General features: G+C 38.1%; 1 protein-coding gene across 1 annotated transcript in view; it reads right to left on the bottom strand.

Moving 5' to 3' along the window:
- The window catches only part of LOC100498539 (mucin-5AC), a 61724-nt gene extending 44859 nt beyond the window's left edge, over nt 1-16865 (bottom strand). The window contains exons 1-13 of the mRNA XM_031900756.1: nt 16796-16865; nt 16123-16173; nt 11066-11110; nt 10668-10929; nt 9839-9953; nt 9070-9160; nt 8874-8980; nt 6788-6913; nt 5847-5964; nt 4429-4553; nt 2639-2746; nt 2434-2507; nt 85-218 (exon numbers count right to left, since the gene is read on the bottom strand). Coding sequence (XP_031756616.1) covers nt 85-218; nt 2434-2507; nt 2639-2746; nt 4429-4553; nt 5847-5964; nt 6788-6913; nt 8874-8980; nt 9070-9160; nt 9839-9953; nt 10668-10929; nt 11066-11110; nt 16123-16173; nt 16796-16865 — 1426 coding nt within the window. The remainder of the gene's footprint in view (nt 1-84; nt 219-2433; nt 2508-2638; nt 2747-4428; nt 4554-5846; nt 5965-6787; nt 6914-8873; nt 8981-9069; nt 9161-9838; nt 9954-10667; nt 10930-11065; nt 11111-16122; nt 16174-16795) is intronic.
- Between the last annotated feature and the right edge of the window lie 315 nt (nt 16866-17180).

Below are 17180 nucleotides of genomic sequence, written 5' to 3'. Positions count from 1 at the left end.
TGTTGACCACAGGATACTTCTTTAGGTAAGACATTTTCTTTAGTAATTAAACAATATTATTGCTTTACCAGAACCATCACTTACCAGACACTTGTGCCCTCCACATTGGCTGTAGATAAATATACACTTGCATTATTGGGACAAGTTGAATCTCCACTTGAAGTCCTGCAGCTGCTTCCACGATGATGAAAAAGGAGGAAGGCTTGAAAATAGTCACACTTGCTGTAAAATGAAAAAATGCAGGAATACAGAGTTAAAATGTGCATACTAAGTACTCTGTTCTGGTTTAAAGTGTTTAAAATTGCTTTCTACAAGTGTTCAATAGTGATGGGCATGGATTCAATGCAAATTTCCTCATTTTGCCATTGGTGGATTGTTTCACAAAACAGGCGTCAAAATTGGCACCTTAAAAATTTGGCACGCAACAAAAAATTGTCGCCCGCATCAAGAAAATCATCATCCATGTAAAAAAAAATGACGCTCGTCAAAAAATAGTTGTGCACATGATGAGTAATGCTGGCCAATATATTGCTATTGTAGGCTCCAGCTAATTGGGTGTGAATTTTTAATACCATCACAACATTTTTTGACGCAAGTAATCTTAATACATCTCCAGACCCATAGGATCATTTTGAGCAGATTGATTAATTAATGATGAATTGGTGTTTATATGTTTGTGCTGATTGTACATATAAATTTGATTTTGGGAAGCTCATGAATTTACGTTTGATAAAATAAAATGTATTATTTTGCTAAATGGCCTAAATGTCAAGCACATTGAATTATTTAAGTGGTGTGTTGCGGTAGGTCCCCTTTTATTTAGTTCCTCGCTGACCATAATTTAACAGTTTGACAGTTCTGAATTGAAAGGTGAGTCTTTAAACATAAGGCAGGGAAACACCAAGGCACTTTTTAGCATGCTGTAACAAATTTGCCCTTCCTACATCAAATGACCCATGCTCAAATAAATGTGAGTTAATTGGTTGCACAAGGCAAAATAAGATGTGTTAACATAATAATAAAACAATTCCAAAAGTTAAAAGTTTTTTTGAAAAAAGTTTAAACATGCTTATATTGTGCTCAGACTTGCTATATTATTAAACACTACATAAGACAACATCAGCCTTAAACATATTTTAGTGTAAGGTAGATGTTAACAAAGTTGTGACAAAGTTCGGTGCGCAAAAAAAAGCGGCGTGCGTCAAAAAATTTACCCAGTTTCCTGGGTAAAAAAAATTGTTACTCGTGTAAAAAAAAAATTGTTGTGCTGCAAATAATTCTGCGTGTCAAAGCTTTAACAAAATCAGGAACCGGTTTTGAAAAATCATCATTTTGATAAATCATTATGTTGTGAAATAGCACATTCAAAATGACAATAAAAATGTATTCTTTTTTGTAGCAAGGTCTTAAGAAGTTACACGGGATTTATAGCTTACGATAAAATAAAGACTGGATTCTGGCAGTCAGTTTTAAGTATTACTGACAATGGTAAGCAGGGCCGGATTTCTCTTCTGGGCGCCCCGAGTCCGCCTCTGTTGGTCGCCCCCTCCACCCGTGCGCATGCACGAATGCGCGACCCCCCCCCAGTGCGCATGCGCGAACATGCGACAACCCCCCGCATGCGCTCCTTTAAACTCCCATACGGAGCAGTGGGGTGAGGTCCCGACTGCTCCGTATGGGAGCCAAATTTAAAAATTTTCTTGCCGCGGGGCGGCATGCCGCCCCTAAATTTCTGCCACCCTAGGCCCGGGCTTTTGTGGCCTCTCCACTAGAGATGTAGCGAACTGTTCGCCGGCGAACAAATTCGCGCGAACATCGGGTGTTCGCGAACGCGTATGTTCGCTAACTTTCAGTGTATGTTCGCAGTTTGGGTTCGTGCCGCGTTTTCTGCCACGTTTTTTATCGTCGCAAAAGTATTGTACAATACGCCGCACAAGTCACACATGGCGTTTTTCCGCAAATCTCGTTTTCATGGTGTTTAGCGCGACATAGCAAAAAAGCTGCGTATTTTCGCTAGAATAGCTTGCGTTTTTTGCGCAACTCTGTGCCAACAAAGTATTTTTCAGAGAAGTTTTTGCCCTTGATCCCCCTCCTGCATGCCACTGTCCAGGTCGTGGCACCCTTTAAACAACTTTAAAATCAGTTTTCTGGCCAGAAATGGCTTTTCTAGTTTTTAATGTTCGCCTTCCCATTGAAGTCTATGGGGTTCGCAAAGTTCGCGAATATTCGCGGGTTTTGGCGTAAGTTCGCGAACTTTTTTTTTTAGGTTCGCTACATCCCTACTCTCCACAAATCCGGGCCTGATGGTAAGGAATGACCAGAAGTAAATATTACTAGATCTGTTGTACTAGGACCACTCATAGCCTAACACAATGTTGTTCTAAATAGTGAAAATATTATTGTGGAGTGACTGATATGTTTCAGCTTTCTGACTTACCTGATGAGACTGGAAGCTGGGAGAAGATTGTATTCACATCTACACTGCCAGAGTGCTGAATTTTTATGGTCTAAGGGTGATAGAAAAATAAATGATGTAACAATACTAAATAAAAGAACTGACATCAAGGGTTACAATATTTTGCTATTTTTGTTGTTCTTTTTAGCTTAACAATTGACAATAAAATCATCTATTACTTACATCATTCCCATACTCTAAATAGATGACAATACTTTTTAAACATGTTTCAGTATTTTTAAGTCCACACTTTGATAATTCGGCCACCACACTGAATTGGTTGTCAAGTGCCTAGAAGATGATACAAGAAACAATTGTCGTTGTTAGATGTTTAACAGCTACTTCAGTTCAAAAGAAAGACAAGATTTTTCTTTCAAAACTGTAAGAAAATGAATATGGCTGTTCTTTCTGGGTCCTTTCAATTAATATTCACAGCTGTTACCAAAAATGAAAAAAAAAAAAATCTTTATTTTCTGAATATAACCAGAACATTCTTCCTTTAATATTTCAGTAAAGTAAAGATTTATGTATTTACGCGTGATCTTTTTTCAGATATGCTAATAACAGATATAGATTGAGATTTATAAAAAAAAAAATCATTTGTGCTTTTAAATGTCTTGGCACCTTATGTTACAAAGAGGGTTCCTAAGATAATATAGAATGTAACAACCAGTATAGTTAAATGTAATCAGTTGCCCTTTAGTTGATGATATAATAATTTAAGAAGCAGAAAAAGACATAAAATTATGTTTAAATTATGTTGAACTATGTTTATTAAGTTTCTTTATATCTTGTGTTTTTTACATTTCTTTACATTTTTTCTTTTATTTTCTAATTTACACAATGTTTTAATATTGGGTCATTACGCTTTGACTTATATAAATACAAATCTTTGCATCTATCATTTTAATTATCCTCCTAGTTCTAAAGGCAGTGATCCCTAACCAGTGGTTCATGAGCAACATGTTGCTCCCCAACCCCTTGGATGTTGCTCCCAGTGGCCTCAAAGCAGGTGCTTATTTTTATATTTCTGGCTTGGAGTCAAGTGATTGCATAAAACCCACTGTAAAGCCAAACAGAGCCTTCTATAGGCTGCCAGTCCACATAGGGGCTACCAAATAGCCAATTGTAGCTCTTATTTGCACCCCCATGAACATGTTTCATGCTTGTGTTGCTCCCCAACACTTTTCCATTTTAATGTGGCTCACGGGTATAAAATGTTGGGGATCCCTGTCTTAAGGTATATAACTATAATGACAACTGGCATTTATGCTATAACAGTTTTAGATTTGATGGTTACTTGTAAGATTTTAATAAACATAAGAAGGGCTAAATGCAAAGTCTCAGTGGGGTTTGATCCCTAGAACACTGGGCTTATTTTTTCTTGGGGTACAATCTATATAGCTGTAATGGATTGCACCTCAGTGAAAAGAGGTCCGCTGTGTTAGGGGAAAAAATTGCTAAAAAGCTGGAGGAGTGGGTGAGGGGGTGGGGTGAGATAAAGTTTTATAGCAAAGCCAGTGTAGAATGGGCAGTGGGATTAGTAATGGATCATGGTGGAGAAGTAAGGTGACATATTATTTTTCAACTTTTTAGTTTCAAGGCACCCTCTTAGATTTGACTGGGCCTACTTTAACTCATAACCGCAAATATTTGCTTTTTGAAAATATTAGTATACTGTAAATGTCACCATGCTCTTATTTCAGGGATATATTAGACAGTAAAATCATTAAACTGGAAACATCACCTTTACTGGTTATCAACATGACCCCTCCATAAAATGCACTAACCCACATCCCATTTGGAGCCAACCCCACTGTTTAGAACTGCTATGTATATGAACTAAATGCCCCAAAAAGATAAGCACAAATCTATATCTTCTTCCTGATATAGGTATGGCATATTTTAAAAAAACCCAATATGGAAAAATCTTTAATGATAATAATAATTATTACTTTATTACTAGTTTGTACCTTTGTCAGGACATAGCTGCAATCACCAAAAAAATTGTAACGAGTGACATCAAAGGAGGTGATGTGAGAACCTCCAATAACTGAACACGATCCAGAACAAGCTCTGTTAACACATTTCCATTTTCCTTTTAAACATGTGCTAGAGAAAAATATAAATAATTTAGTTAATTTACAGTACTCAGTATTTTGCAATACTTATCACTTATTTTAAGTATTTAGGGCCAGATAAGCTATATAATATAAACAACATAGATCACACCATTTTCCTATTCTCAAATAAAAAAAAAATAAAAAATTTGCAAAGCTAATGCACATGAGGACTAGCAAGCATGCCAAATTTCAATTCATCTAAAAAAAAAATCTCAAATTTAAAAATAGCTGGAATGTTAATACAACTCCTATTGACTTCCACATTGACAAGTTTAACAAGCTTTAAAGGATAAGAAAGACAAAGTCACTTGGGGGTGCCAAAATGTTAGGCACCCCCAAGTGACTTTAATCGCTTACCCTGTACCCCGGGCTGGTGCCCCTGTATGGAGAAAACCGCACCAGCCCGGGGTAGCAGCGATCACTCCCTCCTTCCGGGTTCCCTGCGCGCGCATGCGCAGTAGAGTGAAAAGCCGACCGCTGGCATTTTCAGAAAGGAAGCAGGAAGCGCTGTGCTCCAGGTACCCCGGGCTGGTATGGTTTTCTCCTAACAGGGGCACCAGCCTGGGGTACGGGGTAAGCGATTAAAGTCACTTGGGGGTGCTTAACATTTTGGCACCCCCAAGTGACTTTGCCTTTCCTTTTCCTTTAAAATATGGAATTGTTATGACAGTTTTTTTTCCATTTCTGGAGTATGATAAATACTCTAGAAATGGTACGAAGGCATGGTATGGATTGGTCTTGAAATTCTGCATATCACCATTGGCGATATTTGTGTGAAACTGAAGTAAAAAAATTGCCATAACAAAAAAAAATTGACAATAAAAATCATCCATTGACTTTAATGTATTTGGAGAAAAAAAGTTGCTTGTGTAAAAAAAAAGTAGGAGTAGGAGTGAGAAAAAAGAACATTGACTTTAATGCATTTGGATTGAGGAAAAAACACCAATTCACTTTAATGTAACAAGAAATGTAAAATAAATTGTCCAAGATTGCAAATTTTGCAATCCTAATAATAAATACTATGTTATTATATACTATTATTATACTAATAATAAATCTCAACAATTTAAGTTTCTGAAATTTGAACTTAAGTTGTTGAGTTTTGAAACACTTAAATTGTGGCAAAAAATTACATTTGAATGCTGATATAAATTTGCACCTAATGTGTACCAGGACACTAGAGAAAAAAGGGCATTTAACAGTTTTACAAAGCATCTTAAATTTGTGACAACCATATACTATTTGTGAGAAAATATAATATGACTTACCATGACTGACACTGTGCAAAATATGAGCTTCCAGGGCTATATACCTCTCCATTATAAGCACAGGAACACTGGCTGCTGGGAATACAGCCTGAGTTGTTAATGTCATCCCACACAGTTCCTTAAAGGAGAAAGGTTAAAACTAAGTAAGCTTTATCAGAAAAGGGCTGGACAGTATTGCAGCTCAGTATTGAATCCTCAATTAAAAGAAAGACTGCATTCCCTTGCTTCTATTGTATACACATGGACTGCAGTATTACACTTCCTTCTCTTACCTCCAGGGCACAGGCATGAACTTGTGCAGCTTGCTGCTCTCCCTCTCTCTTCCTTCTTCCTCTCCCTTCTCCCTTCTCTCTTTTCTCTCTCCCCCTCCCTTCTCTCTCTACCTCCCCCCCCCCCCAGGGAAGTGATGTCAGACCAAGTGAATTGGCAGCTGCTATCTTAAACAAAGCTATCTTCTAGGGCTGTTTTCTCAGGTATGGCAAAGCATTCTATAGAATAAATATAGCATTCAAGCTTGCACTATTGTGCAATCTATTGGCTAAAAATTGCCTTAGTAGCTTTCCTTCTCATCTATTAAGAATAAGTAGACAAGTATATATAAATCTTAATTATACAAATTGTGGCTGTTAATAATTTAGAGTTAGAGTTAAGCACATAATACATTCAAGCTAAATACATTTGAGTAAAAGACCAATGGGCACAGGGAGTGCTTTTGCTATTGAAGCCAATAGAGAATTATGTAGTTGTTACTATTAGCACTTCAGATTCCTCTTGGGTATTAAAGCACTTTAGCTCCATCTTATGTATATAAAAGCATATAAGCATAATTCTATGTAAACATTAATCAGTGCTATAACCCAACTGTATATTTTATCATTTTCTGTTTTCTTGCACAAGGCAAAATGTTTTTGATTGTCTAAAGTTGTTCCTTCAGAATTTACCTGCTGGACAAAAGCATCCATCTGTGCAATGTCTGTCACAGGATAATGAGCGGTCAGGGTTGCTGCAAGTGTCTGGACAAGCAGTTCCACATTCTCTGTACTCCATGTTGTAACTGCATTGTAAAGCTGTAAAAAGTAAAGTATTTTGATGTTTAGTATACAGTTTGCAAATCTTGAAATGAGTAGTGAGTGTTTTTTTAGTAAATTAAAATAATATAATCAAATATCACTTACGGCACAAATTGTTAGTTCTCCAGTTGCTTGGGGTCCCCCCAGCATGAGCGCATTGACGGGAATATTCTGTGAATGTATTACAGAGGCAGAACCCAGTTGCATTTCTTTTACATCTACAGAGATCCTGCACACACACATTTATGTATGGAGTAGGATCTACAAGATTGTTGCAGTACACAAATGATGCACTTTTCAAGATTGCGTGGCATACACTGCTCTGTAAAAGAAAAAAGTTAAGTGGACTTGCGGAGGTTTACTTATAAACAAACAGGACTTAACAGTGGTTCTGACAAGACTGGCTTTACTTTTTATAAATATGACATTAAGGGCACACTAGAATTTTGATCTTTGCTCTTCCCCACAGGTAACTTTCCGGTGAAAGCTACATCAATACTGAATATCACCTGGCTGGCAAGTAATACCTGAAAAGGCACACTACTTGTTTTCAAGAAACAGCAGTAGACAAAGGGGCTGATTTACTAAGACACGAATTCGAATCCGAATTGGAAAAATTCCGATTGGAAAACGAACATTTTGCGACTTTTTCGTATTTTTTGCGATTTTTTCGGCGCCTTTACGACTTTTCGGAAATTGTCACAACTTTTTCGTTACCAATATGATTTTCGCGAAAAAACGCGAGTTTTTCGTAGCCATTACGATTCGCTCGTATCTTGTCGCAACTTTTTCGTATTGAGCGCTCGTAAGCGGCGGCCGAAACTTTCAGACTTAGCATGATTTTGGAAGCCTCCCATAGGACTCAATGGCACCCTGCAGCTCCAACCTGGCCCAAGGAAAGTCTCCCATAGGGCTCAATGGCACTCTGCAGCTCCAACCCGGCCCAAGGAAAGTCTCCCATAGGGCTCAATGGCACTCTGCAGCTCCAACCCGGCCCAAGGAAAGTCTCCCATAGGGCTCAATGGCACTCTGCAGCTCCAACCTGGCCCAAGGAAAGTCTCCCATAGGGCTCAATGGCACTCTGCAGCTCCAACCCGGCCCAAGGAGAGTCTCCCATAGGGCTCAATGGCACTCTGCAGCTCCAACCTAGCCCAAGGAAAGTCTCCCATAGGGCTCAATGGCACTCTGCAGCTCCAACCTGGCCCAAGGAAAGTCTCCCATAGGGCTCAATGGCACTCTGCAGCTCCAACCCGGCCCAAGGAAAGTCTCCCATAGGGCTCAATGGCACTCTGCAGCTCCAACCCGGCCCAAGGAAAGTCTCCCATAGGGCTCAATGGCACTCTGCAGCTCCAACCTGTCCCAAGGAAAGTCTCCCATAGGGCTCAATGGCACTCTGCAGCTCCAACCTGGCCCAAGAAAAGTCACCATACTGAAGCTTGAATGAATCCGAACGCTACGAAAAAATCGCCAGATTTTGCGCAACATTCGAATGGCAACGAAAAAGTCGCAATAATTTTCCGAAAAAATCGCCAAATACTGATCATTACGAAAAAAACGCAATCGGACGCATTTGGCCGGTTCGTGAGTAAGTAAATGGGCCCCAAAGACTTACCAATGGGGCTTCCCTTTACTGTCAATGGAAAGTATCATATAATGAACCCTGTTTTCCTGGTCACAGCTACATACAGATGTAGCAAATGTTATTGATACATCTGATTGCCCAAACAATGCCATTAATTTTAATGGGAAAAAATGTTGTTTCATGCCAGTGAAACTTCAGTTAAATCTGCTCATTCAGCAACAATGATAATCAAGATATCTTCCACACCTTGGATTTTATATCTATTTAACACCTACAGTAAGTATTATATATGAATTTCCATTCCATTGTGATTTAAAATTTATAGAGTGGGAACACTGTGAACATGTTGAACATGCTGGATGGTATGGTACTAACCAAATCAGTGCATTTATCTTCAGGAGCCTGAAGCACATCTTCACAAGTTTCTGTTGGTCCATTCATCTTCTGCATGTTCCCATACTGATTATCAGTTAACCTAACGTCTATAAAAAAAAAGGCATTGGTTTTAAAAAAACATTTTCTTTACATAATGTATAATTAGTTAATAGAGGGTAGATCTGAAATGGCTTACTATTAAACATGAATTCATTGTAAGTTGGTATTCCATTAAAGTCTCCACAAAGTCCACACGTCTGGTTGATAAATTTTTGATCCAGTTCCAACTAAAAAAAAAATGAAATGTGCATTTCATTATGTTCTAGCATGAATGATTACAACAACAGTGTTATGAATTCTGTCAAAACTGAAGACATTAGGTTTTAGTGAAGTTTTAAGTGCAATGTGAAATGGCCAATTCAGTCAAAGCAGCATCACATATCTATCTCAATTACTCTACAGAGAGTAGTTTGCATTGCAAATAGACAAATCTGTAGTGCAAAGGAACCTGTTCTCCGTGTACTGAAAATCTAGAGGTGCCAAAAATGGCAACAGGAAGTGGTCCAGCTGCATTTCTGACACCACCCAGGACTACAACCCATTCTTATTCATTTGTACTTTTTCATTTGTAAAAAGTAAAGAAAAAAAACATTGGCATGAAGCCTCAAACTTTGCCTGCCAGGTGGCAACCTTGCATGGAGAAATTAGTAGCGACTGTCAGGAAAAAAACAGATCTTAAACCAAAAGTGCATTATTTTCAATGTGTCTGCAAAATCTAACCTGTCCTAAGAATCTTAAAACAAACATACAAAAAAAACCTTGCATGTAGGCAGAAGAAACGCTTCCCAATAACATCTATAGAATCTCAATTGGATTTAGGTGGCAGAGCCTTTTTTTTCATCTTGATTTTTAATAAATCAACCCTTAAATGTATGAAACTAACATAAAAAGTGTGTAACAATTACCGTTGCTGCATCATCTTCATTCCACCTAAATTCCAGGCCCACTTTGGAAATTACTCTGATGTATGCTCCACTTCTGTCAATCTGAATTCCTGAAAAACTGTATGGCAGATCCACCCTGGTTCCAAAATTACATAAAAGAATTGTAAAAATTGTATTTCAATTCATCATTTTTTTTCATCTAAAAAAGTTATAAATGTGTTTCTAAATTTTGAATCTATCAATATAGATAAAATGTGTAGAAGGTTGCACCCCCCCCCCCCCAAGGGTACAGTAGAGTCATTTTTACATGTAATAGCTAATGTAAATTGATTCACTGAACAGCTTAATGTTACTACTCCAGGAGGCACCAAAAGGCCTAGCTTCTAACTAGTGATGAGCAAATGTTTTCACCAGGCATGAATTTGCAGTGAATTTCTTCATTTCGCCATTGGAGAATTGTTTCGCGAAACTTCAGCAAAGATTTGCAGCGGAAAAATTTGTTGCACATCAAAATGGACATGGTCGCAGCAAAAAAAGACATGGGCGACAAAAAAGTCGCGCAACAAACGTGTTTCGCAAATTTTTACTGTTTCACAAATTTTTTGTGTAGTTTCGCAAAATGGGACAGATTTGTTTATTACTACTCCTAACATGAGAATATAATACAAGATGTATGATCTGATATTTCAGATATTCTACTTACAAGTTTCTCAGCTTACAGCTAATTTGTATCTGAATTGACCTAAACTGAGGCTGGTTTAGGTCAATTCATCTGGTTCATCTCTATTCATTGCATCTAAATCCCTGGACAAGCAATATGGTGCAAGGTAAGAATGAGAGAAAAACTTACACATTGCCATTGAATGTAATGTTTCCTCCAGTGAATTCGATAAATACCCCTTCGATCTTCATACCAATGTGGCTGACTGTAGGTAACCCGTTCACAACAGAACGCCTGATCTGAATGTTAAATTCCTCGGTGACGCTTTTGCAGTTTGAAGCAAGCAAGTAATTACATTGTCCAGGGAAGTAGAAGATATCACCATCTAAGGTCTTGAAATAGTTATTGCCCCATGTACTGCAAACGTATCCATTGTGTGAAGGAGAACTGCCTAGAAGTCAAACAAGAAATGCTTAAACCATGACTACAACATCCATTTGTGTTACAGGTATTACATTTGCATTACATATAGGTAACTTCACTTTGAAATTTAGCCCTGCTACAGTAAATAATGTAATGTAACTTACTTTTAAAAATGGGATTTAAGTTTGGTGCAATAAAGGAAGATGTACCTAAAAGGAAAAGCAAATGTAGGCTTCAAATATTTTTCATAAAAACATGAAATAACATAAAAATATATAAAAAAGAAATGTTAAAGATGTTAAACTCAGGCTTGACTCTTAAAAATGTTTAACTCAACTCAACTGTGTTGATTTAGCAGTATTCTTCACAAAAACCACAATAATAAACCACAGTTGAATTGTAGATGAAGACTTTGAGTAGAATTTAGGCAATGATCAGGTGTGTGTCCTTGTAGACCTGGCTAGCTCCAAGTGTGCTACAGCATAGAACACCTGGGGGTAAAAAGTGGAGTGAAGCATAATCGGTGATGTTACCCAGGACAACCAGTCAGCAAATAGATTTCAACAGCTGGAAAACCAAAGCAAAGCATCTGATTGGCTGCTATGAGCAACACCACCAGTAATGTTTTACTCTACTTTTTAGTAGATTCACTGTGATTCTATAATTAGCTCCAAAACTATGGTTTTTGGAAATGACTAAACTGAAATGAGTGTGACTATATCAAGGCTGCTAAAATAGGAATACAGAAAGAGATAAGGGAGGAATGCTCCATCAAGTTTTTGATTAATGGGGGATCTAATATTAAAATCAAACATAAGGGGCATTTTATTAAAAGGCAAACTGCAGACATTCTAAAGGCACTATGGGGACCTCAGTGCTGGCTTTGTCCACCTCATCATCTATCCAAATCTCAATAAGCAACTCACGTATGGAGAAGGGTTTAGCCAACTCTGTGCTGGAACTACTTTTTTCAGCATAAAAAATAAATAATTCTAAACCAATGTTAACTTTTTATTGAAGGCTATGTGTCGGTGCTGCACATAAAGAGATAACAGTAGTTGATACAGTAGTTGGGCCCATAGTGACGTTTCCTTTCCCCCCATGACTAAAAACACTTGTACAATATGTTAATCAGCTGGGTCTTGTTCATAAAAATTACATTTCAGCATTCTGCTATCCTTTAAATGCAGAATGTAACCATAAGAGAAAGGTAAGGTACACTCACCAATGCCGAACGGGTTTGGACCTGGGTTAATGAGGTTGTATGTGTTTACTGGGGAAGCTATTATTAGAGGAAAAAGAAATAAAAAATGATTACTTTGCAATTTAATTATTTTCTGGTATTTGTATAGTGCTAACAATGCTTTCCAGAGATTATACATCATTTACATTAGTCTCTGTCCAAGCGGAGCTTCTAATGCAGGGATCCCCAACCTTTTATACCTGTGAGCCACATTTACAGTAAATAGAAAAAGTGTTGGGGAGCAACACAAGCATGAACAAGCTTCCTGGGGGTGCCAATAAGAGCGACTTAATAGCCTCTATGTGGACTGGCAGCCTATAGAAGGCTCTGTTTAGGATTATACTTGGTTTTTATGCAACCAAAACTTGCCTCCTAACCAGAAATTCAAAAATGAACACTTTCTGTGAGGCCACTGAGAGCAACATCCAAAGGGTTGGGGATCAACATGTTGCTCACGAGTCACTGGTTGGAGATCACTGTATCACATTCACACATTGTAAGGTCAGTTTTTATCAGAAGCCATTTAACCTGCCTGTGTGTTTGTGGAGTGTGACTGCATGTTTAAGAAAAACTTTGCATTGTGAATTTTGTTTCATTATTTTGTTTAATTTTTCTTCAAGCATTTAGCCTGGAATATCAGGCTAAATATTAATATTATTTTTGGTTGTTGGTTAATTTAAATCCTGTTCACTACAAGAAAGGTTACACACAGATGCTTTTTGGCAAACCGCAAGTTTGTGAACATATACATAACAAACAGATGAAAAACACCTAAAACATACAGAAAATGGTTAAAATGTCAATATGTAAAAACTAAAAACAGACTGTGATGTGAAAGTGCTTGTCAAAGCAGAGGGCTTACAATGAAATCACCTATTTGTTGGGTACTTTTTGAAGCCTCTTTTTAATAACCTCTGGAAAAAGACTGTGAAAGGAGAGTAGCAATAACAGATGTTTAAGGTTGATAATTCCCTGTGAGGAAAAGAGGCCCTTGGAAGGGACTGTGGCTATGGGACAGTATTTCCACTGTAGTGGAACACACTAATAAACACTTTTTTATTAGCAAAGCCCTGCAGTGTCAGGTGTCCTCCATTATCTTATATGATGTCTACATACAATTTGTGCTACAACAGGAGCACAGGAGTTATAGCCTGCTTGAATGAGGTAGCTGAACTGGAATACTGGATTTAGAAAGATTTTGCTAGTTTGGGGCAAGTGATAATAATGGGGGATTTTAATTACCCTGATATTGACTGGGGCAATAGTACTGCCAGGACAGTAAATGGGAACAAGTTTATAAACTTGCTGCATGACAACTTTATGTCACAGGTTGTTGAGGAGCCAACCAGGAACCATGCTATACTAGATCTAGTGATCTCTAATGACCCAGAACGTATAGCAAATGTGCAAGTGGTTGAACCCCTGGGTAATAGTGACCATAATGTTATTTCATTTGATGTTTGGTGCAGGAAACAAATTTACACAGGGGCAACAAAGACAATGAATTTTAGGAAGGCAAATTTTAGCTCCTTAAGGGCAGCGCTTCAGGGCATAGATTGGGGCATTATGTTTTCTGATAAAAATACAGAGCAGAAATGGTTGTCATTTAAAATTATATTAAATCATTACTGTTCTCAATTTATTCCATTAATAAGAAAAAGTAGAAGTGTTAAGAATCACCCTATGTGGCTTAACTCTGAGGTAAAGAAGTTAATAGGGAGAAAAAGGAAAGCTTTTAAGAAATATAAGTCAGAGGGGACAGTAGCTGCGTTTAATGATTATAAACACTATAACAAGTGTTGTAAAACAGCAATCCGGAAGGCAAAGATAGAAAATGAGGAGCGCATCGCGGCCGAGGCCAAGACTAACCCCAAAAAGTTTTTTAAGTATATTAATAGTAAAAAGATGCAGGTTGAGGGTGTGGCCCCATTGAGTTATAATAACAATATGGTTACAGCGGATACAGAAAAGGCAGATGTGCTTAACCAGTTCTTTTCTTCTGTGTATACAGTAGAGGAGCCAGTGGGCCAAGTCCCACCCAATAGCTGCACTGTTGCCTCAGCTCCAACTACACAGTGGTTGGCGCAGGATATGGTGCTTAAAGGGTTACACACGATAAATGTAAACAAGGCACCTGGGCCAGATGGAATACACCCTCGGGTACTGAGAGAGCTAGGGGCAGAATTGCAGTGGCCCTTGTTTCTGATATTCTCAGACTCTCTTTCATCAGGTATGGTACCTAGGGATTGGAAGAAGGCGAATGTCATTCCCATATTTAAAAAGGGAGTAAGATCTCAGCCTGGCAATTATAGGCCTGTAAGTTTGACATCCGTGGTGGGCAAGTTATTTGAAGGCTTGTTAAGGGATCACATTCAAAATTATGTAGTGGAGAATGGCATTATGAGCAGTAATCAGCATGGCTTTATGAAGGACAGGTCATGTCAGACCAATTTAATTGCTTTTTATGATGAGGTAAGTAAGAAGCTGGACAGTGGGGATGCAGTAGATATCATCTATTTGGATTTTGCCAAAGCATTTGATACCGTTCCCCACAAACGACTGCTTTCTAAGCTAAGGTCTATTGGTCTTAGTGAAGCCGTTTGCACATGGATAGAAAACTGGCTACAGGATCGGGTACAGAGGGTGGTTGTTAATGGTACATTCTCTACTTGGAATAAGGTCCTCAGTGGGGTCCCTCAGGGTTCTGTACTGGGTCCACTTTTGTTTAATTTGTTCATAAATGACTTAGGGGAGGGTATTATGAGTAATGTATCAGTGTTTGCAGATGACACAAAACTCTGCAGACCAGTCAATTCTATCCAGGATGTGACATCCCTGCAGCAGGATCTTGACCAACTGGCAATCTGGGCAGCTAAGTGGCAGATGAGATTTAATGTGGATAAATGTAAGGTCATGCACCTGGGATGTAAAAACATGCAAGCCCCGTATACCCTTAATGGGACTGCACTAGGCAAATCCATAATGGAGAAGGACCTTGGAGTCCTTGTAGATAATAAACTTGGCTGTAGCAAGCAATGCCAGGCAGCAGCTGCAAGGGCAAACAAGGTTTTGAGCTGTATTAAAAGGGGTATAGATTCACGGGAGGAGGGGGTTATTCTTCCCCTTTACAGAGCGCTGGTAAGGCCCCATCTAGAATATGCTGTTCAGTTTTGGTCTCCAGTGCTCAAACGGGACATTACTGAGTTAGAGAGGGTCCAGAGAAGGGCAACTAAGCTGGTAAAGGGTATGGAAAGTCTCAGTTATGAAGAAAGACTGGCCAAGTTGGGGCTGTTTACACTGGAGAAGAGGCGCTTAAGAGGTGACATGATAACTATGTATAAATATATAAAGGGATCATATAATAACCTTTCTAATGTTTTATTTACCAGTAGGTCCTTCCAACGGACACGAGGGCACCCACTCCGTTTAGAAGAAGGGAGGTTCCATTTAAACATTCGGAAAGGATTTTTTACAGTGAGAGCTGTGAAGTTCTGGAATTCCCTCCCCGAATCAGTCGTGCTGGCTGATACATTATATAACTTTAAGAAGGGGCTGGATGGATTCTTAGCAAGTGAGGGAATACAGGGTTATGGGAGATAGCTCTTAGTACTAGTTGATCCAGGGACTGGTCCGATTGCCATCTTGGAGTCAGGAAGGAATTTTTTCCCCTCTGCGGCAAATTAGAGAGGCTTCAGATGGGGTTTTTTTGCCTTCCTCTGGATCAACTAGTAGTTAGGCAGGTTATATATAGGCATTATGGTTGAACTTGATGGACGTATGTCTTTTTTCAACCCAACTTACTATGTTACTATGTTACTATGTTTTTTATGGTATGACCCAGCACTCACCAATGACCAAAAGATGATGGGGATTTGTGGAAGCTGGGCAACCTTAAAATAAGTATCAATAAGTCAAAGCTGGTTTTGCCCTTTACCCTGCTCTGACACTAACCAGTACTTATTGTTAGAATCAACAAACCTTGTATGCTTTCACCGCTTGTAGATGTATCCATTTGGGCAGATCCATCAGCTAAACAAATGGAAAAAGATAAATCATTTTTACAATTTTGAAATAAATTTGCTATTTTAAATAATTAAAAAATAACGTAATATTTATTAATCAGTAACAATTTCAGTTTAATTAAAATATTTAATGTGTTCAGATAAACGTATTTGCGGTTCTTCTTTTGTAATTGCTTTTCATTCTTTTGATTTTGTTTCAATTGGTTTTCTGTTCTTGGGTGTTCCTTCTGTCACTCAACTCTTCTATCATCTCTTCTGTGCACTCATTATTACCACATTTCTAAACAGGCACAATTAAATGCTTATGTCTTTATAGACGTTTAATAAATAAAACAATCTAAATTGTACATTTGATTTACAAAGTTGCAAACCTAAAAGCTGCTGAAGTTTTTCTTCCAAAAGACTGTGTAGCAACCTTGATAAGATTGCCAAGGTTTTTTCGGCACAAAACCCTACGAGGTTAGTAGTAGGTAAAACTGTAGGCTATGTCTTACACTCAACCAAGACAAAATATACAGTTTAACTCTAATAAAGTTTTTTAAAGTTTTTTACTCTAATAAAATTGAATATAAAGTACTGTATATAATAATACAAAAGTTGTTTATTGCTAACTACAACAAAACACATACCTTTTGTCAGATAGAAAAGCACTATCAGGAAGACATAAATTGGACTCCATGTTCCTGTGCTTGTACCCATTTTTCCTCCGTTCAGTAACTTGGTACTGAACTGGGGGGTTTTCTGTGGAGGTGCACTTACTGTAGGTTAGCTGACCTTTTTATAGAGGAAGACCCCACCTCTAACTGCTGTTACCCAGAAGAGGTGGAGCAAAATTTTGAGGAGATGTCATCAGACAAGCTACATGCTCATCATGCATACTAATCCTTTTAAATCTAGATCCAGGATGTTTGTGTTCTGTCAATTTGATGAGAGTTACATTTTCCAGTATGGTGCATGGAGATGACAGATCAACGTAAAGAATATGATAAACACATATTTTCTGAGAATAACTCA

This window comes from Xenopus tropicalis, chromosome 4 (genome assembly GCF_000004195.4).
Source record: "Xenopus tropicalis strain Nigerian chromosome 4, UCB_Xtro_10.0, whole genome shotgun sequence".
Taxonomy (NCBI): Eukaryota; Metazoa; Chordata; class Amphibia; order Anura; family Pipidae; genus Xenopus; species Xenopus tropicalis.
The sequence above is the reverse complement of the archived record's forward strand: the minus strand, read 5'-3'. Positions and strand labels throughout refer to the sequence as shown.